A 26,057-nucleotide genomic window follows, 5' to 3' on the forward strand; every position below is an offset into this window, starting at 1 on the left:
AAAATTTTACCATATAAGTACAACAAACAACCATATAAAATAACATAATATAGACATACATGCAATTCCATTATGATTATTCAATTATGAGTACAAAAGATTAAAGGACACAATTAATAACCATTAGATAAAACTTATAATCATATGCAAGATAAGTAACCCCCTTACTACTCCATCCAACTTTATACCACTGATTGAAACTATAGGCTTATCCACGATCTAGCCCATATCTTAGATTGATCAAAGCATCCTTGGTGCTAAAGATATACTCAGCCAAAGGCATAGTGCCCAAGCTTAGGCTATGGTCCCCTCCTTAAAGAACCAAACCAAGAAGTGTCATTGTCCCATATTTCCCTTTTACAAACCTGGCCAAGTAAGTATTAAGGAATGAGGCCCTACATAAGGCCAACCACTGTGCATAAAGGGGAGGCAAGCCACATGATCACTAAAATCATATATTTTAACATCAATATCATCATCTCCTTATCCTATTACCATGCATGTCATGTGTATGCAACAATCAAAGCTTATGAGAATGCTTTAAAAGAAATATAACACCTTACTAAATCATGGCTATAAATCACATCCATGTTGGACATGATTAAAGTAACTCATTAAATTCCATAGTCATATTTTTTATGATTTCCCAACAATTTATCATCTATATATGATCTATATACAAGTATCATAATCAATTAGATAAAATCATACATGAGCATACTTGTATAAAATCACCACACAAAATATAATTGCACACACATGGAAAAACCTTGAGCTACTTGTTCTCTTTTAACTTAAAAATAGTTATACATAAATTAAGGCAGCAAGTGCTCTCTGTGAGAGTCTATAAAAGTCACACACATATAAAAATATTAATATATAATTTAAAACTACCAAAGAATTACCTTAAAGCTATTCTAAGGTTAGCCTAAAGTTATTTTAGGGTCTTAAAGCCACCTCGAAGAACCCAAAATCTTCTTTCAATTCCTTACCTTTTTATATCAACCAGTTTATTTATATTTATATTTCTAATGAATTTTGTATAACTTAAAGTATTCATGCAAAGCATCTATTCCCCAAATCTTTACTTTAAGCCTCAATTATTACCTTAAGAATTCTCAAACCTAATAAACAAATCATATATAGAGATTAAACCTCATAAAATCTCAAAATAGATCTAGATATATTATTAGAGAAATTTTCTATCAATAAAAAAACCTAAAAAAATCTAATAGATTGGACCCTAGATTGTCTACCCTCAAGAATTTAAAAACTAGGAAGATAAATAGATATAACTAAAACTTTAAAACATTGACCTAATATTAGAAAAACTCAAATCAAAATAGACATATCTTAGTTTACACTATTTTGGTAGTTTGCTTAGAATTTCAATTATGGACTATGTAATACACTTTACTAGCTCTAGTCTTCTATAACACATCTCAACGTACATGATTCTTCCTCCTCGAACTTATCATAGTTATTCTCCTATGACATTTTTTTCATCTTACAATCTTAATTTTTTTCATTCACATGCTCTCATAATCGCAATACAAACATCACTTCTTAAATATTGTAATTCATAACATTTTACATAAACTCAATTATCACCACCTTATTGCCACAAAAGAAAATTAGTTAATCATGCTTTAAACTGTCTTCATAAAAATCCACACTATCTTTGTAGAATATATTAGGTTATTCATAGTCATATATTCTCATTCTTCAATTGAGATCATAAGATTTTTTTTTTTAGAAATGCCTACTTCTAGAAATGTCACTTTTCATCCTTATGTCAAGTCCATTTCCCAAATTGACATATGATCAGTTTTCTAACTTGACCAAGATGATAACATTGGAAGAGATTGTAATATCCTTCTCCTAAAACCTTGATTAACTTCAAATCTCAATTAATAAAGAGAATGAATTAAGATAATTAACATAATACCAAGTTGCAGATGGGTGGAAAAGTTGAGATCCCAAGTGTTCAAAAACTAAAACCATTTTCAAAGTCTTTAAACTAGACAAATCAAAGTTCATAATTATGTTAAAGCATAAGATCATTTCAAACATTAGTGCATTTGCTAAAGAGTTAGGAAAACAAAGTGATTCTACAAAAATTGGAGCATGCGTTGTGGCTCGTTGAACGTGCATCATGGAATGTTTGCCTTTGTGCCATGCACCATAACTTATGGCACCATGTGCCGCGGTGTATTGCATAATTTGTGACAGCAAATTCTGCTGTCAATTTGATGGCTTTTAAGGCAACTTTTGACGCGTCCCATTCCTTCATCCGACATTCAATTGACGCAAGCTAAGTGTCTACAGAAAGCTCTTTTCGAGCTCTAACTAATAGCTTTAGTCTCATAATAAAAATATTACACAATTAAAATTTGAATGCTCTTTTCAAAACTCACACTTTTCAATCTTTTTCACAAAAATAAGTGTCCCACTCATTTATTAAAAGCCAAAAGCCATTGACACCTTTTAGACCACATGCAATACATTGAAACTCACTTATGCAATGCACCAAATCATATCAAACAATTTTAATTTACAATTTTACTATTCAACTCATAAATCTTAAAAACATACATGGGGGAGTTCAAGTTACTTTTCATCAAATATTTCATAATCAACACATGTTATGCTCAACTCTTAATTGCATTAGTATTTTGGTCCTACCACAGATATCACATTTCATAATTTCACTCCCTAGGGCTCAAAACACACTTACAATTCACAAAGTATATAATGCAAGTAAGGATCAAAATGAACTCTCCCTTATTGGCAATTTCAAATGTCATATACACATAAGTGCTAAAAAATAAAGAGGCTTACTAAATAGGATCACAGTCCTAAGCCTATGGTTGCTTTTTTCTATTCAATCTTCTTGAGCTATGCCCTGTAATATTAAAGATAGTGGGGCGATTACAACCACTTAATAACCAAGTTTCAACTAACTCATATTAATGCATCTCAATTAACTTAAGCACAAGTAGCAAATAAAATCAATTCTCTAAACCATATAAAACATTTAAGAGTATAAATTCACATTGCTAGACATAATAGCACATATTTGGGAAATAATGCTTTTTAACAACTTTCATATAAAAGAGAGTTTGTCACACAATCAAATGATATCTACTCGAAAGTGATTAAGACTCAATTTATAAGTATCTTCATTAGGGTTACAATACATACAACCATGTGTCTTTACTCACTATATGCATGATCACACCTTTCTTATATCCTCCTTATTCCTCTGACATGAAACCGTGGGCTATAGCATAATGGGATAGTTTATAATTTGAGACTTTCCCAGTCTAAACACTTATGAGGGGATTATCTAGCAAAGGCTTACCCAACTCACTTGTGAAACACTGCTTCCCTTATTTTCTCACATTATGAGATGCCATACTCCAAAAACTAGCTTTCTCATTGAACTAATAGATAGCTAGCTAGGTTCAAGTCTCTCATTAAATCAGTGGGACAGTTCCTTATTAAAAAAGGAGACAATAGGTACATATATAATCCAAGCAAGCCATCAACTCGAGTGGGAGCCGTACCACATGGATTTAATTCTCAACTCCTCTTCTCAGGCCAACTCCTGCCTCTCAAGATCATGCAATGTATATTCATGTAATAACTCATAATTAACATACTTCATAGAACTTTACACAAACATTTTCATTAAACTTCACCATTTTGCAATTCATTAATCTTATACAATACATATACTCATAAAACCTCATCGATAATAAATCATGGTACTCTCTAAACACATTTTCATTTAACTCTAAATCAAATAAGTCATTGAACTTCAAATTTATAACAATCATTGTACCTCATGCATTCACAATCATTAAACTTCACAATTTTAAAATTATTGAACCATATTAAACCATCACTTCATGATGGGCTTTTCAAACAATGCAAGCCATATTTTCATTTTAGTCAATTTCATGCAATTCAATTTTCAAATATAATTCAACAAACTAATTAACACACAAAAGTACAAGATAGAATTCCCTTACTTACCTCAAACCTTTAAGAGGTCAAAATTTTACCCCCTTAAATACTTACTCCCAAAGCTTGGATAGTGCCAAAGATGGTCACTCTACAAGTATTTACAATGTAAATTATCAATATCCACATTTGAGCTAATTTTTATTGATAATTCAACACTTCTTAATGCTCAAGATTCATTCTTGACTTATATAAAACACCCATTAATATCATTGAACTCTTTAATGATCATAAATAAGACTATATTGTTCCCAACTAACATATTTATGAGGATTTTCAGACATGTAATACCGTTCAACCACCAATCATTGTATAATCATAAATACCAAGTTTACTTAGCTCAATCTACTCCTATTAATTCTATTTAAGTCAATGGATTCAGACTTATAGCATCTATGGACTAAAAATTATTATTATCAACCAAACCCTAACTTTTATCATTAAGAAAATGGAAGAAGAAAGAAGGATTTAAGTAATAAAGCTTACCTTTGATGTATAGAAGCTTCAAAATACTCCTAATATTTAGATTCTCCAAGCCCTAGCATTGCTCCCCCGCTACTCTCTCATATTTCTTTGTTCTTTATCTATTTTCTACTTCATTTTGCGAACTTATGACAGTAAAAATGTGACCATACGCCACTACAAATGCACAATGTACTACGACGGTTTATCCACAAGCTGCGGTGCATGGCATAGAATCTCCCCTTTCAGAATTTCTTTCTCTTTTATTCCTGAGTGACCCAATTCTCATTCAAACCCGTGTTTAAGGTTGAAATTAAAACCAAACATGCCCATTAGGTCTTTTTGGCCACACATCTCACTAATACACTTAATTAATCTAATTAGGCTTAATTAATATGGTTTAAAATTGAGGATGTTATAGAGGTGAAGCATGCATTATTTGAAATGAAGCTCCTTAGGTCTCCTGAGGTTAATGGGTGACATGCTTTATTCTTTTAAAGCCAATAGGAAACTATAAGGGTTAGTCTTTTCAATTAGATTAAGGATTTTTGGCTGAGAACTAAGATTGATCCAGCTCTTAATCAAACTCTTATAGCTTTAATTCCAAAAGTGAGTAAACCCTAATACATTAAGGAATTCTGTCCCATCAATCTCTGTTTTGTTGTCTATAAAGTGGTAACTAAGTTGATTGCCAATCATCTCAAACCTCTTTTACTTGCCATTGTGATGCCATATCGGACAAGTTTCATTTAGGTTAGGACTATTGTTGATAATATCATTATAGCTCAAGAAGTTATGCACTCTATAAGGAAGAAAACTAGTAATACAGGTTAGATGGCTATTAAAGTTAACCTTAAGAAAGATTTTAACAAATTGAGGTGGGACTTTATTAAAGATACATTGAAGGACATTGGCCTCCCTCTTAACATGATACAACTCATAATGCATTGCCTTACTACCTCATCAATACAGGTTTTGTGGAATGGAAAACCATCCTCTTCATTTTCCCTGATGGGGGTGTTAGACAAGAAGAGCCTTTATCACCATATATATATTTGTCTTATGTATGGAGCGATTGTCTCAAGCTATTATTGCCAAAGTCAGAAAGGGTAATTGGTATACTATTAAAATAGGGCATAAGGGCCTTCCACTATCTCACTTGTTTTTTGGATGATCTAATTTTATTTAAAGACACTTTTGCTTCTCATATTGAAGTTGTCAAGTGAGTGTTACAAGACTTCTGCCATTCATCTGGGTAGACCATAAGTCAATCCAAAACTCAGGTATATTTTTCTAAAAATGTCTCTTTTTCCAACAATGTTACTATTTGCCAAAGCCTAGGTTTTTAAAGATCAGAATCACTTGGTCACAACCTTAGTGTGCCATTAAGCATTGTCGAGTTACTGTTAATACTTATAGATATATTGTTGATAGGCTGCATAAGAAATATAATGGTTGGAAATCAAAATCCCTTTCTTTAACTAGTCACATTATGCTGGGAAAATCTATTCTATCATCTATTCCTTTATATGCTATGTAGAGTACTACACTTCCTTCTGGATGTTATAGAACAATTGAGAAACTCATTTGAAAGTTTATTTAGGGTTACTCTAAGGATCATTGTGATATTAGTTTGATCAATTAGAAGGATCTTTGTCAGCTAATCAAGCATGATGGCTATGGTCTTATTAATTTAAAAGCCTAAAATAAAGCCTTCTTGTCTAAGCTAGTTTATAAATTTCAGAACTTGGTCTGTTTTGGGTGCGTGTACTCAAAGGTAAATGTGAGATTAAAGACATCACCACCTAAGACAAAAGCAAGACATATTGCTCTTTTTTTTTATAAGAATATTTCAAAAGTTTGGCAATACATTGGAATGCATATTAAATGGAATCTAGGCAATGGAAACCATATTAAGTTCTAGTCAGACTATTAGGTGAGGGATTATAGACCCTTGAGATTTCTCTCTTTTGCTAAAATTAAAAAAGATGATCTTACGAAGCTAATCTCAGAGTTTATTGATGCCCAGGGTTAGTGGAGATGGAGTATCTTTGAACATTTATTGCCATGCAATATTCTTACTTAGATTGCTAGCACCTCTGTCAACTTAACTAATATAGGCCCTCCTTCATGCTCTTGGAATCTTACTGATACTGGCAAATTCACTATCAAATCAGCCTATACCATAACTCAACTCAATGATTGGAATCCAACTAACAAGACCTGTTCTAAAGTATGAAAGCCACAAATGGCTTAGAGGGTTCGTGCTTTTGTTTGGTTAATGCTCAAGGGTAAACTCCTTACTAATTCGGAACGACAAAGAAGAAAGATGATCCTGACTCAAGGTTACTCTTTATGCAATTCTAATGTTGAAAACATCAATCATGCTCTTAGAGATTGTCCTTTTGCTACATCTGTCTGGAAACATTTGCATTGATATTTTTTGGTAAAGATTTACAATCTTGGTTCATAGAGTGCTTGCATAATTTTCAGTTGGATATTTCTTGGAAGATTGGGCTAAGTATTACTTGCTAGAAATTTTGGAATATAAGGAACAGATGCATTTTAGTGATGAAGTTTTTATCCCTACTAGTGTAGTTTCCCAGATTGGTGCTATTGTTAATCACACTTTAGGATGCTTTTCTATTTATATGTGTTTGATGTAATTTTCTTAGTTTTGCTTTTTAGTGTTTCTTTTTGGAACCTTGTACAGTTTTTTCCTCAAAGCTATTGAATTTTTCCATCACACTCAAAAAAGCTAATTCATATCAATATAAAAAATCAGTATATCCATAATCCATTCCCAAAAGATCCTTAAAATATTCTCAGCTTGTTCTTAAACCACTAACTTCCAATACAAGCCCATCAATTTAGAGAAAACATTATTCCTAACTTAATCCAGTCCACACAAGGGCTTTTATCCTTAATAAACCTTAATATCATAATAATTTTTTTAACCACTAACATTGATTACCTAACTAACATCTTTCTCTTGATCTTCTCTTCCTTTTTTTTTTTTTGGGACCAGTCAAAAAAGTCGTAAATTCCATGACTTTTGAAAAATTTCATACACCAAAAAATTTTCATAGCTCAAAATTCTTTGCCAAAAAGTTTTTGTTTTTGTTTTGTTTTGTACTATTAATGTTGAAATATTTATGGTTATATCCTGAAAAGCAAGCAGTAAAAAATTTGATTTAAAATTTAAAATTCCGTTAAGAACAAAAATATCAATTTCAAAACTCTTACTAGTTAATAACACATAGTTCAAAAATCTTTCCCTTTGTAATCACAAAAGAATATCAATTTCACAAATAATTTTTTAATTCATGGATAAATATTTTCTTTTATGCTTTTTTTAACTAGTGCAAGTCATCAAATGAGTTTCCACCAATACCTCATGTTTGTAGGATATGTGAGAAACTAATTGTGAAGGATAAAGTACTCACTTATATAATATATTGTTTGTAACAATATAATTAGAAATATTCACAAAAATATATTTTAAAAATAACAATAAAACCTCAAACAAAAATCTTTATATTGATATTGCGAATTCATTATAAAACTTACCACTTAACATGAGGTTTTCGGGCCAAAATAATGAATACACACACAAATTGTCTTCATATATATATATATCATCCTAAATATGGTCATTCCATAAGTTTTATCATTTTTTCTTTTCTAAGACCACCATATTTACTAGATTAAAACATAAATCGATACATCTCTCTAATTGTAGACATATCTTGTTAACCACCAAAAAGTTCCTATATAAAAGTTTGTTGTTTTTTTCCCCTTATACTAACATCATTGAAAAGAAAAAAAATTATTTGCCATCTTATTTACACATATTTATCAGATTTCATAGCTCAATCTATCTAGCCAATTTCAAATTCTCTTACAAAAGTTTACTATAAATTTATATGCATAATCACAACTTGCATTCCATGGTTCCTAACAACATTGCTACTATATCCTTGATCCAAACATTATTCCTAGACTTTGATATCAATATAGGGGGGCAAGCAGGGGTGCTTTTCCCCCCACGCCACAATTTTTCTTAAGAAATTAGTTTATTTTTACTTGTAAAAAAATATTAAAACTAACTTCTGCTCCCCCACTATTATATAATTTTGTATTTTGTCCCCATAAAGTAGTTTCTGGATCCGTTCTTGATACCCGACCATTGTTCTTGCAACAAATCACACACTTCATAAGATATGAAATAATTTTTACACAATATCATTGTAACTTTGAAAGTTTTTTTTTAATCATAGAAATACTTAAAAATTTTCTTTCAATAACTAAAAAAAAATTCGAGAAGTTTTTTTTTCTCAAAGTTTAATAGAAATTCCAAAGGTAAATAATAACACTTTGGATTAAAAAAAATTTCACAACCATTTAGACAATGAATTTCATATTACTCACTTTCATTTATCTTTAAGAAAAAACCATTGATTAGTTCATAAAATATTGTAATACTTCTTTTTTCATATGCCTGAAAAGAGGTATCCTTCAAAATAATTTCCTTAAAACTGTCATGTTAGAATTTTTTTTAAATAATCTACTAAAATTTTGGTAGAAAAAGAGAACATTATTCGTTTTCTATAATTCGTATACACTTACCTTTGAAGCTATACAAAATCGTTAATTTTTTTTTTTCAAGTCCTCACCCACATTTTATATTAATATATTTTCATACGTTGAGTCTTCCCCCGCACTCACCGCCTCATGAAATCCAATTACTTCCAACCTCATACTCTCATTATTCTTCTCAATATAACCTATAATAAGTTCTTGCACTCTCATGCCCTGCTAGTTATAGACATTATCATCACTGTTGTTTCTCTTTACAACTAATCCTTTCTTAATTTGTCTCGGACACCAAAATCCCTAATGCCATGTCACTTTATCGACATTCCAGTAGAATATTCATTCTTCACTCTTTTTTTTTTTTTGGCCAAAGGAATATTCATTCTTCACTTACCCTTTAGCTCTATATATATATATACATATATATTTCTTGTAAAGTGCGCATAATCTCCGTTTTTCTTTGGCCACGACACAATATTTACTTAAGAACAAGACTTGTACCAAACTTTTGTCTGACGTTAAACTTCTGGCTTAAAGTATACATATTGAAAATACAACAAAAAGAAAAAGCACTAGTGTAGTTTCAACAAAATTAAAAACATTGTGTAATTAAAACTTTATTTAAACAAAAAGTCCCATAAAAACAATTTTTTGTTTCAGGTTTTGGGCTATAAATTATTTATGAAAAGGCTGTAACGTCTGTTTTGTTCTGTCTTTGCTTCTATAGGGATTTAGGGACAAGTACACTCTTTGAAGATGTCTAGGAATTGAGTTCCCTGATTTAATTATATTGGATGCTATTTCTCGGAGGCAGAGATTTGGAAATTTTGCTTCTTGAGCACTCTTTGTGGCTATTTAATCCTCGTTACAATCCGAACCTTGGAAATCTACCACTACCATATCTTCAAGGTATTCACGAAAATCCTATAGGCATCATATGACCTTCGTTTTCTTCCTGCAGTTTTGATTAACTTTTCAACTTCATCCATTTACTATTTATCTCAGTACAAACATAATTTTTCAAGCTAGCTATTGAGTTACACTTACAAATTATAATCTACAAATTTAGTCTTCGTGTATTTTTCATTTTTTCTCCTCTTAAGGATGCAAATTATCTATAGATTTTTTAATAAATTATCCAGAATTAAACTTTTAAACAGCACAAGGGAAAGTAGTTTGCGTGAATAATGTATTACTAGTATTCTAATGCATGATGCAACCCAATCACAAAATCGAAAATAACTTAATTTTGATATCAAAATGTAACACCCTAATCTTACAAAAAAAAAAAAACTTAACCAAATACCATGTTATGAAACTTTAAAACTAGTTCTCAAAGTATAGATGTCAATTATTTCATTTTCAAAAACATAAATCAATTAACAAACAATTATATAAAATAGATTTTTTTTGATTATCTCAAACATTTAAGAGGTCAAAGGTTTACCCTCAAATAAATGCTTACAAGCTTGCTCTCAAACTCAAACTGATGTGTGGATGATTAATTTACAATTAACACCATTAACACTATAATTTTCACAACTTAACTTCCAATTTCAGTTCTATAAATGCCTCAAAATTCTATTTTTTAGCATTCAAGTTTACCTATTGGATTTATTAGCTTTTATCAACCCTAACTAACTTCATTAAACTCTCAAAACATCATTAATGGCATCCAAACATTTCTAATCATCCTATTAATTACGGAAATTTAGCCATAAATGCCTTTCTAACAACTAAAATATGTAAACTCATAAATCTTAGGTCTAAATACATAAAACAACTCTCCTTAATTCTAGTTGAGTTAATGAGTTTGGACGCATAACTTATATGGACCGAGAATCAACCCCATCAACAAATTCTAACCTAAAACTTGAGAAAATGGGTTGAGAAGAAAGAAAAAAGAGTTAGAAAACTTACTCTTAAAGATTGATAGTTTCAAAATACCTCTAATCTTCTTAAAATTAAAGCCTTAGTAGAATAAGTTTGTACTCGTATATTTTTCTCACACTTCCTTTTCTAATTTTTTTCGAACTAACATGGCCTTATTTCTGCAAAAATTTGGCCATGCTTTGCAACGTACCTCACATGTATTGTGGCATTTGGCACAGAGAGGCTCTTTTGCATTTTTCTAGCTCAATACACCGCAGCATATAGTACAGAGACATTGTTCTTTATTTTCCTCCCTTTTTGAGGCCCATATGTCCTAATTCTACTCTAGACCCAATCTTAAGGTTGAAATCATAATCCAAAGCATTCATTATGACTCTCTGATCACACACCACATTATCAATTAATCCTCATTTAACCTAGTTAACGCACTATTAGAAAAAATCAATTTAGCTTGGGATGAATCCCTCACTAAATGGTATATAACCCTTGCTAAATAGAATTTATCAAGAGAATTTGTCCCTCACTAATTTTATTACTAAAATAGTCTCATTAAATTTAGCAACGAAATACATTCTCTCGCTAATTTAGCGAGATCTTTAGCGAGGAATCAAATTCCTCACCAAACATACTTATATTTAAAAATGGCCACCTAATGCCACATCACCAGCCACATGTGAGTCAACTTATGCCATGTCACTTACCATCACATGCCTTACCACCCGTCACGTGTGCGACGACTCTTGCCATGTCATCTTTCACCTTGCACCACATCACCCACTTACTGTCATATCACATATTCATTATGTTTACGCTAAGGCCGAAAATTAAACCATTGACCTTCTACATTTCCCAAGCGTTATGCTTTTATTCTTTGTCAGTTGAATTGAAATGCACTTACCGTCATTATATAAAAAATTAAATATTTGTTATTTAACTACATAGATATATCAAATAATTTATTATAAAAATACACATGTATATTATATTATATTTTCAATTATTAATATGTTAAAAATATTCATATTTGTATTCATATGACTCTTCATATTATATTTTTAATAAAAATATTATTTTTTTGTAAGGAAAATGAACTTAAAATAAAGAAAATATCAAATAATTTTACAATGAACATTTTAGTTAATTTTTAAATTTAATTTTTATTTTTTAAATGAAAATATTTAAATATATAATTCATTAAAATTCATTTTCAAAAGTCAATTTTTTCAGTAATTAGCTAGAGATATAAATCCTTGCTAAATCCCTTGATAATTATTAAATTTTAGAAAGAGATAAAAGTCTCTTACTATTTTCCTCGCTAATTATTTTATTTTAGAGAGGGTTTGGCATTCTCTTTTTTAATGTTAAGTCTAACTATGAAATTAATGTTTGTCGCTAATTTCTTAATTAATTTGGCATTTTAAAGAGGAATACACAATTTCTTGCTAAATTTTCACCCTAATTCACATCTTTTTAGTAGTGACAAGGGTTTAATTTTTCAAAATGTTACATCATTCCGACATTGTTTTACCGTCATTAGTCTGTCAAGCTTGCTTTGATGAGTTTTCCTTTATTGTCGTTCGTTTTCCTCTGATAGACAGCGCTGTTGAGTACGAACCTAAGCAATTCACTCAACAATATGATGATAAAGTAAGTGGGGGGGGGGGGGGAGAGCCAAGAATTGAGTGAACTAGGGAGAGAAAGCGAGGAGCTGAGATAGAGAACTTTGGTGCCATGAGCAAGAGAACAAGTGTGATGAAGAAATGAGAGTTGCTAGTTTTTAAGGGCCCATTTATTTTAGCTTATTTTATGAAAAAATAACTTATTTTTTGAAAAAAAAATATCTATTTTGTGAGCTTTTATGATTATTGTTTAAACTTTGGAAAATAATCAAAATAAAAAATAAATTTCTAATTATTTTAAGACGCTACTTTGAGTAGCTTTTAAAAATAATCTAATTGAAAGAGGGTGTTTTAAAGACGAGGAATACGCGAAAATATCATAAAATTTTAAAATAATATAATAATAAATCATTTTTATAAAACAAAAATCAATGAAGATATCATAAAATTTAAAAATAACTAACTAATAATTATTTTTTATTATTGTAACCAAACATAAAACTACTTTTTATAAATTCTCTACAAAATAAATCTCTTTTTATAAAGTCTCTAAATTACCTAAACATTACTTATTTTTTAATCTTAAAAAAATAGGTCCTAAGTTCAAACCCAAAAATCTTGTAACTCATCCTTTTCCCAATTTCTTACTAATATATATGTAATTTTTGTTATTAAAAAATAAACCCCAATCACAACTTTTACTTAAGAAATAATAACTTTTGTTTTGTGAATTGTAAAAGTTGAACAAGAAATCACAATTTGTCAAGTATAATTTTTATTATTGAAAAATAAGTTCTCAAAATAACAAACATCATTTACAATTTTTGTTTAAAGAATCACAACTTTTATTCAAAGAATTGCAAGAATTGAATAAGGCATTATAACTTGTCAATAAGAGTAAAATGATCTTTTCAATTTAAAATTTATTAACAAAGAGGTCTGTAAAGATTTCATTAGAATTATGACATTTTGAAGGACTAGCTTGTCATTTATATAATTTGGAGGGATTTTATTATTATTTTTCCTAAATTTTACCTAATTTGATGCTTTGTCTCTCACTAACTAATTAAACTAACGACACAAAAACTACTCTAATAATACACGAAATATGACTTACATTTTGGATGAACAGAAAATGTTTTGGAAATATATATATATATATAATGGAGCTAAGGGAGTACTACATTTTACTAGATGAATATGATAAGGCCTCTATTGCTTGTATGTGTTGGAACATATGGAAAACCATATCAGCATCAGTTTTCAATGCGGCTGCTCTAAATCCTGTTCAAGTCATCACCTCCAAAAATGCTGCTGTTGAAGAATATTGGAGGATCAATTGTAATAATCAAATGTCCAGTTCTACCTGTGAGAATTTTAATACAAAAGTTGAAGTCCCCCGATAATGGCACCATTAAAATTAATTGTGATGGAGCTTTGCTAAAGTCATATAGAAGGGCAGTGATTGATAGTTGTTAGAGACAACTACGGTAAGTTTATTAAGGGATGGAATGAAATTGTTGAGGTTGATTCTAGTCTCCTATCTAAACTTCTTGCTTGCAAAAAAGCCATTCAAATTGCATTTGGGTTTAATAGTCATAATGTTTGTGATAGAGATGGATTGTTTAGAGCTTTCCAGAGCAGTTTCTCGCAAGGATATCTCCTTCTGCCACTAGACTTGCCATGGGATTCTTGAAGATTTGTTTGTGTCCCTTGAATCTTTAAATTTTATCTCCTTCTCGTTTGTCAAGCATGGAAGAAATTTTGATGCTGATTGGTTTTTAGCTTTTTCTTTTAAGGGAGTGTCTACTGTGGGTTGGATCCTTAACCTACCACCCTCTCTTGCTACTATTTTACTCAAGGACTCAAGTATTTCTCAGCTTAGCCACCAACAATCTGTGCACAGAGAGAGCATTGGTTGACTTTCAGATTTGTTTTTTGGTTTTTACGTGTATATCTTTACCGTTTTATGGTTATGACTCTTTACTGTTTGTCTCTTTTCTTTCGAGCTTGTAAACTCTATTTTGTTTACCTTTTAGCGAAGGTTTTTCAATTTGATGTTAAAAAAAAGTATTAATATCCAAATTTGCCCCTGTACTCTTCTCTTGGGAACTTTGGCACCTTGACTCTTAAGTTAGGCAAAATTCTTCCTGAACTATTTTTTAACGAAGCAAAAATACCCTTATGTCAAATTGTCATCTGTTTTGCCATTAACTGCTAACTTGTCAAGGCGTGGGACCAAATTGAGTCTGACTTGGCTTCCCATGTGTATACATTTGACATTTTAACCATTTGAATCATGATCACACATATCGGATAAGCTCTGTCCTAGAGTCACAATCACACATAATCATAATCAAATGAAATGTAACTTGAATTGCATCTAACATTGATGATACTTGTTACTTGCAAGCTAGCTTCCATGCATGCACTTGGCTTCACGCGATAAAATGTTTGGGTCATCGAGAAGAGAATTTGAAGGAGTGGTCTCCGACAAAGGAATTTGCATTGTTAGCGACAACGTTTCAGTGGCACCTCCTCGTGGGCGTTAGGTTGGCTTTACGCATGCTTGTGGGTGCCAACTTTGGTGGAATTACTAGAATCTAAAGCTCGACATCGTTTACCCCTTCAAAGGCTACAAGCCTACAATCATTGCATTGACACTAACAAAGGATTTGGTCAATAATTAACTACTTCCATGAACATTGCATTTCACTTGGATAATTAATAGATCGTAAGAAGAGGGGATAAATCGTGATTGGATCATGACTTCAAATTTTCAATGTGAATAATGGAATTCATATACCCAGCGAACTGGGCTCTACAACTCTCCTCCAAATCAAATGATTAGAATCCTCTATCGTGACTGGGTCCAATGAAATTTGAACCTTAACCTTCTCTTTGCTTGTTTGGCATTTCGCTTTGTAATCTTGTTTGATTCGTGTTACAGGTGAAGCTTTTGATTCCCTCTCTTCAAATAAAATGCCAACTTGTATGGACAAAATATCAAATGTACACCATGGAAAGCTAAGTCAAATTTAATATGAACTCTACACCTTGACAAGTTAACAGCTAACGATAGAACAGATAGTAATTTGATAGAAGGATATTATTACTTTCTTTAAAAATGGTTTAGAAAATTTTTTGCCCTACTTAAGAATACATGATACCCAACACTCTTAAAAAAATATTATAAAAATAAATTTGAACCTAAACTCAAAAAAAAAAGGAATTACTATATTTTATATTGATATGATAAGTGAAAGGGATCCCATATATAGATAGTCATTATTCATGAGTTCCTTTGCTTTTGGATTCCACATTTTCTGGATGGCCGGAGTTTGAGTGGCTAAAATCTATACTATATTGTAAATGCTGTCAATGATACTGTAGTTCTACAGTTAATTTTTTTTTTTACTTTTTAATTGTTTGATATGCAGCGTCGCTTTTTTTTTTTAATTCCTTTTTCCTTTTTAATTTTTTAATATGATATAAAAAAAAGTTAAAGAATAGCATGTTCCTATGATAAAAGAGGTACGTATGGGAGCTATAAAAATAAATTTTTAATATGAAACTTATAATTAAAAATGAGTAAAATATTTTATCTATTTTTATCTTAATTAATGATATCTCTTCTCTATTTTTTAAAATCTATATGAATATTTTTTAGTATAGATAGTTATAAAACATAAGCCTTCCTTTTTATTTTTAAGATTTTATTTCATCCACCCAACCATTAGTTGAATGTTAAGTCATGTGTGATGGACTAAAATAACTCCTATTTAAATATAAATATTGTCTAAAAATTATTTAAATGGCCAAAAAATAAATTTTTTATTATTTAAATGTATTTATCTTGTAACTTTTTTAAAAAATTAAATATATAAATTAGCCAAAAAAATTCAAAGACACAGTTTATGGACTTAATAAAGAGAAAAATAAAGTAAAATAATTTTTAATAATTTGGGGCAATTAAACCAGCCTACAAAAACTTAAAAGCTAGATGTCTTAAAAGTCGGGCTTAACTATAAATTTTTTATATATTTATATATTTTAAACTTAGTATGAATTGAGGCTTTAAGTGTAATGAAATAAATGTAAGATTTTAATAAATTTAATTTTTTAAAAAATTAGAGTAGTGTGGTTTAAAAAAGTGGTGTGTGGGATCTATCATTAAAAAATGTGGTGGGGTTTACATTTATAAATTTTAAAAATTTAAATAAGTTGTAAAAAATAATAATATTTTTATATTTTGAGAGATTATGTAGGATTCATAGTAAAAATTAATGATAAATATAAGAATTTTATTAAAATGATAGGTGTTAGATATAAAAAAAAATTTCTATATATTTATTATTGTGAGGTTTTTGCATATATAACTTATATTATAGGATCAAACTAAACAAACAGTCCAATATTTGTTATATTTTGCATTATGACCATTTTATTATATTTGTTAATGACATACCATTGTATGTAAATAATAAATCCCTTGTAAATTTTAAATTTTAAATGATAAAATTATTATATGTTAATGATAAATCTCTTGTATATCAATATTAACAAGTCATACTCTCAAATTTTTAAAAATTTGATTCATATTTTTTGGATGAAAAAGTTTTGGCCATACTCCCAAAACTTGTGGCAACCACTTGTGTAAAAGTTGATTATTATTTGAACATCTATGAAAAATATTAATGTAGTTATCTGTCTCAAGTTTGAGTAAATAAAATTATGAGTTACAAGTTAATTATATGATATTAATGAATTTAAGTTAATTATATGGTGTTAATGAATTTATCTTCCATTGCACACATAATCTTTTCTCAATAATCATTTTGTTACATTTAATGATTGTACATATCATTGATGAATGATATTATAACATGGATTATATTATTTGTTTGAGTTACAGCTATTATAATTATGATTTATAAATAATATTATGACATAAATTGTAGTACGATTTATTATAATATATGTTTTGTTTCCCTTAAGGTGATACAGGGAGTAACACATTTTAAGAAAGAACAAGTTCTATTATATTTCAAATTGTATGAAACGAGAAATTTTAAAAAACAATGTTATATATATATATATATATATATATAGTAGCACATTGCAAAATAAAAGCCGTTCCTTATAAGTATCATCCCATTAAAATTTTAGTCTCATACTTGCTGATTGTGGAGATACCTTAAAAAATAAAAAGAAGTTAAGTCATGTGGGTTAGACTAAAATACCCCTATTTAACTATAAATATTGTCTAAAAATTATTTACAATTAAAAAATATTTTTTTATTTAATTTTTGTTATTTAAATGTGTTGATTTTGTAACTTTTCAAAAATTAAATATAGAAAAAATATATTCAAAGATGCAGTTTATGAACTCAATAAAGAGAAAAATAAAATAATTTTTAATAATTGAGGCAGTTAAACTAACTTAAAGAAACCTAAAAGTTAAAAGTGTTAAGAATCACGCTTAATTATAATTTTTTTATATGTTTAGATATTTGAAACTTTATAGGTAATAGAGAGAATGTAAGATTTTAGTAAAATTTATTTTTAAAAAAATTAGAGTAGTGTGGTTTAAAAAAGTAATGTGTGGGACCTACCATTAAAAAATGTGAATGAGGTTTACTCTTATAAATTCTAAAAATTTAAACAAGTTGTTCAAGCTAATATTGAGAGATCATGCAGGATTCATAGTAAAAATTAATGGTGAATATAAGATTCTTAGTAAAATAACAGGTGTTAGATATACAAAAGCGAGAATATATTTCAAATTACAAGAGGTGAGAAATTTATATATATATATATATATATATATAGAGTAGTACATTGCAAAATAGAAGCTGTTTCTTATAGGTATCATTTTATAAAAATTTTAGTCTCATATTTACCGACTGTGGAGTTATAGAAGAGGATTTTAATTTATTAATTTTCAAAAATTAATAAATTATAAAGTAAAATACTTTGACATCCTTTTTGTTTTGTTAAAGTTATAAAGACTCCTTCTTTATTATTAAAACTTAAACTTTAGTCTTATTTTATCTCTATTTTAGAGTGAAATACTCAATTAAATAGTAAATATGAAAAAATAGTGCTATTTTAAAGACAAATATCTACTTTATTAGAGTGAGATTTGGTTAAAAATATCTTACATTTTTTAAAACATGGAGTATGTATTTAGTTTTTTATGTATTTAATTTTTTTTAAAAAAATACTAAATAAATTAGTTTGTATGACTAATAAATTTAAATTATAAATAAAAATTTAAAAGAATATATTAAGAATGATATTTTAATTTGACATATGTGATTTAACTATCACCTAATAATTGAATAGGTGAAAATGAAAATTTTTAAAAGTAGAAGGCATATTTATATTTTGAAACTCTTAACTATTGATTTTAAGAAAAATTCATATCTATTTTAAATATAAAAAATCTTTATAATTAAGTTAAAATAAAGGAAAAAGTAATATATTTTATTTTAAGGATATTAAAATAATTTTTTAACAAAGTTAACATAATTTGAACCTTAAAGTGCTGATTTAAGGAAGATTTGAATTCTAAGATTTTAAAAAACATATTTTAAATTTTAAATAATTAAAATTAAAATAATTTTATTTTCATCATTAAATTTAAACAAACTTTCGTTAGTTTTTTAAAATTAAAACCTAATATATAATGTTTATCAAATTCTATCCCTTCTCTCTCTCTCTCTCTCTCATGCACGGGGTAAAAATCTAGTTCCTAGATAAAGTCTAGTCCATTGCAAACAAGTGTCCAACAGTAATGCATATTTTCAAAAGTTCCGAGACCTTTCACCAGGAAAAAAAAAAGAAAAAAAGAAAAATCCCAAGATGAGCGACCGTAAGTACTTAGAGAAGTACCTGCCATGTGCTAGCATGTACCGAATCTTGTCTCTTAGACCTCCACACCATTCTCACCTGTAGATGCGCTGAATATGAAGAAAAGTGCCAAAAATATGGAGAAAAGTGAATCCAAACGAATTAATTAGAAGATAGAGAGAGAGAGAGAGAAGGACAGAGAGCGAGATAAAATGAGCAGTGGAAGCCGAGTTTTGGTGTGTAAATCAGTTTCGCTCATCTTCACCTTCCCTTCCTGTCTTTCTTGCACTCAGCTTAGATCCAAATCCATTGCAGCTCGTGCTTGGTCTCCCGCTGCTTCTGGGCTTTATCAGCGAATGGCCGCCGCCGCTTCATCTTCGCTGTCGTCGGTTAACGCTACTTCCGGCAATGTGACTGCTTCTTCTTCGGCGGTTGACGACGCAGCTCCTTCTGCTTCCTCTGCCATTGATTTCCTCTCTTTATGTCACCGCCTGAAGGTGCTTCTCATTCTGATTCCTTTGTGATGCTTGCTTAGTTCTCGGTTTAGTTGTCCAGAAGGAAAATCTCTGTTTCGGAGTTTTTCTGTCTTTTATTATGATGTCAGTTTACCAAAGTATTTTTTCTAATTCAATTATTATTTAGATTAAGCATATTTTTCTGAATTTCAAGGTGCCAAGAAGATTCAAAACATGGAGTACATATTTCGATTATCGTTAAATTTTTCGGTTGGATTTAAGCATTTAGATTAATGCAAGCTTAACCTTCTTGATATGATTTTGTAATTATTGTTTGCGGTTCATTTGTTGTTTGTTATCGTCGTAACTGCTTGAATTCTGTGTCGGAACTAGACAACAAAGAGAGCAGGATGGATACGTAAAGAAGTCAAGGATCCAGAATCGATAGCGGATCATATGTATCGAATGGGTTTGATGGCTCTGATTGCTTCAGATATCCCTGGCGTAGACCGAAACAAGTGAATTTCCCCTCCTCTTCCTGAGCTGTAATATCTTGATTACATTCACAACATACATGTTGACTGTTCTATTGATTTTCATGGGGGCACATATTAAAGTTCGAATGGGTAAAAATGCTGAAACCTACTTGTCTGCTATTTCCAGGTGTATAAAAATGGCCATTGTTCACGATATTGCAGAAGGTATGATACTCTTCCTTTGATTATCTATAACTTCCCGTATATTTGATAAAAATCGTTTTATTTAGTGGCCGAGTATGGATGAAGTTGGATGGAAAGTTTCGAACGCAAGGTAGAGAATGAGTGAATCTAAATACGACTCAGGGTTGATTATATGTGGCTTATATGAGAAATAATCTTATGTTGCGAATGAACCATAGAAAATGAGAGATTTTTATTCAGTAAATTTCCCCAAAAACACACAGATACTCAGATAAAGACCTTTGGTACGGAGCACAATCTACTGTTTGAGAGTAAATGCCCTTTAATGTACATGAAAGAATTGGATACATATTATTGAAGCCGTTGATTTGCTGCATGCTTACTGAATTGTGTGTTTTTTAAGCCCTACCAATCATCTGAAATAATATTTAAGAACGATAAAAAGATGCATTGTTTCGGATATCTCAAATTACTGGGGGCTAATCTGTAAGCTTATAACACCGTTTGCATTTCTGCCCTATACTTTCTTTCAGAGGTAATGGTTAATACTCTTTTTTCTTTTTCATATTTTGTTCTATAGCTATTGTTGGGGACATAACCCCATCAGATGGTGTTTCAAAAGAAGAAAAGAGTAGACGAGAACGAGAGGCACTTGATCATATGTGTAAAATGCTAGGTGGAGGATCTAGAGGTAATTCCATTTCACTACTAAAACAGTTTCTCAATGATTGAATCAAGTAGACTCATATCTTGACATGTCTTCCAACTGGCTTGTTGAAGCAACAGAAATAGCTGAGTTATGGATGGAGTATGAAGCAAATTCTTCACCAGAAGCTAAATTTGTCAAGGACCTAGACAAGGTTTGTGCCTAAGTGGACTCATTTTCTCTATTTTACAGATTCACTCTCAAGGTTTCCTATCAATTGCTATTATGAGCTTCATCCTTTCATGGGTTTCTTAATTAATCTCATTGTGATGTTCTCTCATTCTCTTTTTAAAGTTTAAACATTTTCATAGATAGTGTCTAGATAAAACAGAGTTCTGCATGAGTCGTAAGAGCTACCTGCCTATCTGAAGGAAAGAACAATGGTGGGAAGATGTAAACATTTAGAATGTGGTGATGATGTTCAATTCTATAACTTTATTCTCCTTGATAGTTTTCCCCAAGGGGTTCAGAAAGGTTGCAATTGGGCCACATTGCACTTTTGAATTGCCACAGGCAAAGCTTGTGCCAACAGCAAGAAGCAAAAAATAGTCATGCAAATAATTTCCGTTTTTTCAAAGTTTTGTTGAGAATTTCATTTATTCATGATGATGGAATATTTTAGCATGAAATCTACATTTTTATTTGGCTGTTAATATGTGAAAACTTAATTAATTAATATGATTCTATTAATCTTTTCTCTTTGAAGGTGGAGATGATACTTCAAGCCTTAGAATATGAAGATGGTGAGTGTTTCTTTCCTCTTTCTCTTTCTTTCAAGTCTTTATTTACTATACTGTGTTGTGATTTCTAAGGAAGTATTTTATCTTCCTGTTTTGGTCCCAATAAAGATATGTAATTGGGCCAATGGTTATTTTTTTTCACTGGAAAATAGAGTCCAATGGTTATTTATGAGATGCATTTTTTGTAAACCTTACATTAAACATTCATGGAAGTTTGCAATATTTCTTATAATTGATAACAAAGGATTCTCGTAATTTGTTGCTTATAGTTGATAATGGAGGGAGTAAAAGTTAAAGCAGTTAATTATTAAATTTGTGTTTTGGGATATTTCATAGAGCTGCTCTACCCATGGTTTTTCCATTGCCATTTTATGCCTTTTCATTAGGATACAAAAGTTACACGTATTGGCTTCTAATGAATGTATAAGTACTATAATTAGGATTGTATTGATTACTTTCAATGTTATAATTATAGAATAGAAAATTCCCACCAACAAAAGTTGGTTTATTTGATAAGAATTTGGCTCCTAATTCACAAATTTGTGAGATCAAATCTCGCTGCCGATGTGAGGAACTTGTTAGTGCCTTAGTGGCAATTTGTAAGTACCTTTATAAGTGCTTTTTAAACTTGAAGGCCTGACCTAGCCTTGGTGAGTCTTCAGGACCCAACTCATATAAACTTTCATTTATTTAAAAAAAGAAAAGAGAAGAAAAGACTTGGAAATTCCCTTGTGTTCATAGTTATCCAGAATGCATCTGGCGAAAGGAGATTAATTATAACAGTTTTTATTTATAATATTTAGGAAGTTGAACATCTTTTGCTGTTTGGAACTTTGGCAGTTCCACTATGCTACATATTTGGTGACCACCACATTCCTTTCTGTATTTACTATGGAGATATCCTTGTGGCTTTGATCTACTGGATTCTGAAATATATTCCCTCATGGCCATTTGCAGAGCAGCAGAAGGATTTGGATGAATTTTTCGAGTCAACTGCTGGTATGTTTTGCTGCCTTGTCTAGTTTCTGTTGTACTCAAATCTTTATAGTTATTTGGTAATGCTTCTTCAGTTGCAAGGTATAAATTCAATGATACTGCGGAAAGAAACCCAAAATGGGGCTCTAGGACTTCTCTCTAAGATACAACCCAAAAAAAACCTATTGTGAAGTGAAAAGGGCAAAATAGCTCACTGTCTAATATACTGAAACCATTATACTGTTTCCACTTTAACATTTTACATGATTGCTTCATAGGAAAAAAATTGCTGTTGGATTTGGTTGAGTGAATTTGGAATTTGGATTGTCTACTTAAACAGTCAAATGTACCTTCCCCTCTCTGTCAATTTTTAGTGCATTTTGTTGGCTAACGACTGATTTGACCTGGAAATCACTGGTTAACCATAATGCTGTTATTTCTTTTTGGGGAATGTATAGCTTGTTATTGACCATTATATAGTTTGTGTGTCACATTAGACTGTGATCTGACATTCAAAATTTAGAGTGAGCTGGAAGATTTGTTCTTTTAATATCTTGAAAGGACAGAATTTCCTTGTGCAAGTTCTTTTAGAGAGGAGCTGATTTTGTTTTTGGTAGATTTAAACACAGGTCATAAAAATAAGACCTGATTACAAATTTTTTTACCCCCGGAACATGCCCACCTCAGCAGCGTATTAAAATCTATTATAGAAGACCCAAACGTGACAGAAGTGATGCAAAGCCTCAGGGAACTAGTAATTGATATTTTAATTCAGTATTTCAGTTATGCTTTCTGTTTAATTCATGCCTTGTACGGTTATGCGATGTCTCATGTTCCATGCAGTTGTATCTTAGTCATGGCCTTTTTATTTGGTCTCCTATTGCTTAAATTTAGGTGCATTAGTGTCATGTCTTAGGGGAGTTACGTTAATACGAGGCTCTATAAGTATGGAATGGTGTCTGTGAGAAGTTTATCAGTTCAGGATATATTTTCAGCTGCCTATGGAGATTCTTTCTCGCTGCTTAAGGCTCAAGGGTTCAGATTCTGGCTCTTTAGATTTTGGCATAAATACTTCCAGTATCTATTATTTTTGGTGACTTGAAAGCATCAAATTAACTAATTTTATGTTGGGATGTGCTCCTAGCGTGTTTACATTTACTGACTTCGTTATCATGATAAATTGTGCATTCTTGGTGACTCTACTAATGCAATTCTGCACTTCAAAGAGAGACGTAATTAGCATTCCTTTTTAAAAAATAATTTTCACAAGGCTATTTTCTCCAACTTGTTTTCTGGCCCCAATATTTTTTCTGGATAAATATACCTCAATAATATTCTGTTCCTTCTTGAGAAGGAAGGGGATTAGATCTTTGTATCAGTTCCTTCGCATGTTATCTCGAGATCCAGAAATGATAGGACCATCTGTTGAAGATGGATGACTCTTTTCACATGTTAAAAAAGTATCTATTCAATTATTTGCTTTTGTTACTGATGTTAATATGGGTAGTGCATTCGCACAGTTTTGTCATCTTCCAACAGTACACCATGAATTGCCTTCTAAATTCTCTTGTTCCCTATTTGCAGGGAAGTTTCAGACTGAAATAGGCAAAGCTTGGGCATTGGAAATAGTATCAAGGAGGAAGAAAAATCAACACCCCAATTCACATTGATGTTTGATCCAGTTCTTATGTTCTTATGGTCATTGTTGCAATAATTGGAAAGCTAGGTGGTTAAGGTTGAAGTTGAATTCGCACTGATGTGGTAACAACAGGTCCTTTGCTGGGTGCCCAGGACATTTGACCGCGCACGAAGCAGCAGGTAGAAGTAAAACTCGATTTCATTAGGAGTAGAATATCATCTAACCATGCATCCTACGTGTTCCAATTCTAAGCTTCCTTTGACATCTTTTAATACTCTTGACATTTTTTGGGGCCTGAAGATACTTGTGATAGTTCATGATCTGAAAAGAAGATTATATTTTTTCTTCTTATTTTCAAGTATAGGTTGATCTGAGGGTTAAACCAAATCGTAAATTTTATTTGTTTTTGCAAATCAATAGTCCTCTGTTAAAAATCCTATGACAACGCATCCTTAAAATATGTTGTTACGTTGATCACGTTGTTGAATTACTTCCTGTTAGAGAAAAAAATGATTTCAAGAGTCTTGTATTGCACACTCGTAAGAGGTTTCAAAAAGGGAGAATCTCATGAAAAGACCACGGAAAGAATTTAACTTAAAAAAGGACCATTACTTTCTGGAGTTTATCTGCAGCATTTATACGTAACTGAAAATAAAATTAGAAGGGAAATGACTTAATAATCCTTATCTTAAAAACAAAACGGCTTCTCCCCCATTTGAGAGCCCCAGTTGGCCAGTCATCCACGGCTCTCCACTTTGGCATCCCTCTGTTCTCTTTCGTGTTACTCAAGACTATCCGGCGTTCCTTCCTCCTCCTCCCAGTTGATTGTCGTGTTAGTGATGTCCTCTATGGCTAGTGTCCACTAACTATACTTGCTGCTTTAGCCTTCTCGAAACAGCCGACATGGTGGGCATTGAGTCTGCGTACAGATCCGAGCCTGAGGAGAGGATTTCGTGGTAGCTGAACCAGGCATCCTTGAAGGAGCTAATGATTCATTCTTTCAATCACACTTGTGGGACATGGTTGAATGTAGAGCTTGCGATTAGGTTGGTGAATGGGTTTGTGAGTTTGCGTCACGAAGGTGTGTGGCTAAGTGGATTCGTATCTAGCCTAGGCCGCCATTGATGCCTTGTAAGGTGGCTAAATCGGTGGAAGAGAAATTAGAGTTGTGGAAGATGAAGGAATTACTCCTCCTATTTAAAAATATAAAATATTTTTTGAGAAATTCATGTTAAAAAATATAAGATTTTTAGTTTTTTAAAATGTAATTATTATCTTTTTTTCAAAAGTGTTCCTAATAATAATGATTTTGTATTTATTGTAAGATATTTAATAAGGTTAAATATGAAAAGATAGAGTTTAGTTTGAAATAGACAACGGGTGAGATTTTTTAAAAATGTCTTACATT

The 26,057-nt window shown here is 30.8% G+C and overlaps 1 protein-coding gene across 8 annotated transcripts; it reads left to right on the forward strand.

Annotated features, from left to right (window-relative positions):
* The first annotated feature begins 19,608 nt into the window (after positions 1-19,608).
* Positions 19,609-25,001, forward strand: LOC129310028 (uncharacterized). 8 transcript variants are annotated; one of them, XM_054951837.1, is made up of 8 exons: positions 19,609-19,951; positions 20,303-20,427; positions 20,573-20,610; positions 21,170-21,280; positions 21,370-21,449; positions 22,002-22,038; positions 22,876-23,034; positions 24,595-25,001. In XM_054951837.1, the coding sequence occupies exons 1-8, from the start codon at positions 19,667-19,669 to the stop codon at positions 24,678-24,680; spliced, it is 921 nt and encodes a 306-aa protein (XP_054807812.1). In that variant the 5' UTR covers positions 19,609-19,666; the 3' UTR covers positions 24,681-25,001. The 8 variants fall into 8 exon arrangements, with proteins under 8 accessions (XP_054807812.1, XP_054807814.1, XP_054807817.1 ...); XM_054951839.1 differs by having other exon boundaries at positions 22,993-23,034; XM_054951842.1 differs by having other exon boundaries at positions 22,998-23,034.
* The last annotated feature ends 1,056 nt before the right edge of the window (positions 25,002-26,057 follow it).

This window comes from Prosopis cineraria, unplaced genomic scaffold (assembly GCF_029017545.1).
Source record: "Prosopis cineraria cultivar Desert tree isolate PC_DT_omini unplaced genomic scaffold, ASM2901754v1 PC4, whole genome shotgun sequence".
NCBI lineage: Eukaryota > Viridiplantae > Streptophyta > Magnoliopsida > Fabales > Fabaceae > Prosopis > Prosopis cineraria.

Coding starts and splice junctions, on each gene's coding strand:
- LOC129310028 (XM_054951837.1), top strand. CDS start 19,667: ATGAGCAGTGGAAGCCGAGTTTTGGTGTGTAAATCAGTTTCGCTCATC. Junction 20,611..21,169: donor TGTTCACGATATTGCAGAAG/GTATGATACTCT, acceptor TTTGTTCTATAG/CTATTGTTGGGGACATAACC. Junction 21,450..22,001: donor TTGTCAAGGACCTAGACAAG/GTTTGTGCCTAA, acceptor TTCTCTTTGAAG/GTGGAGATGATACTTCAAGC.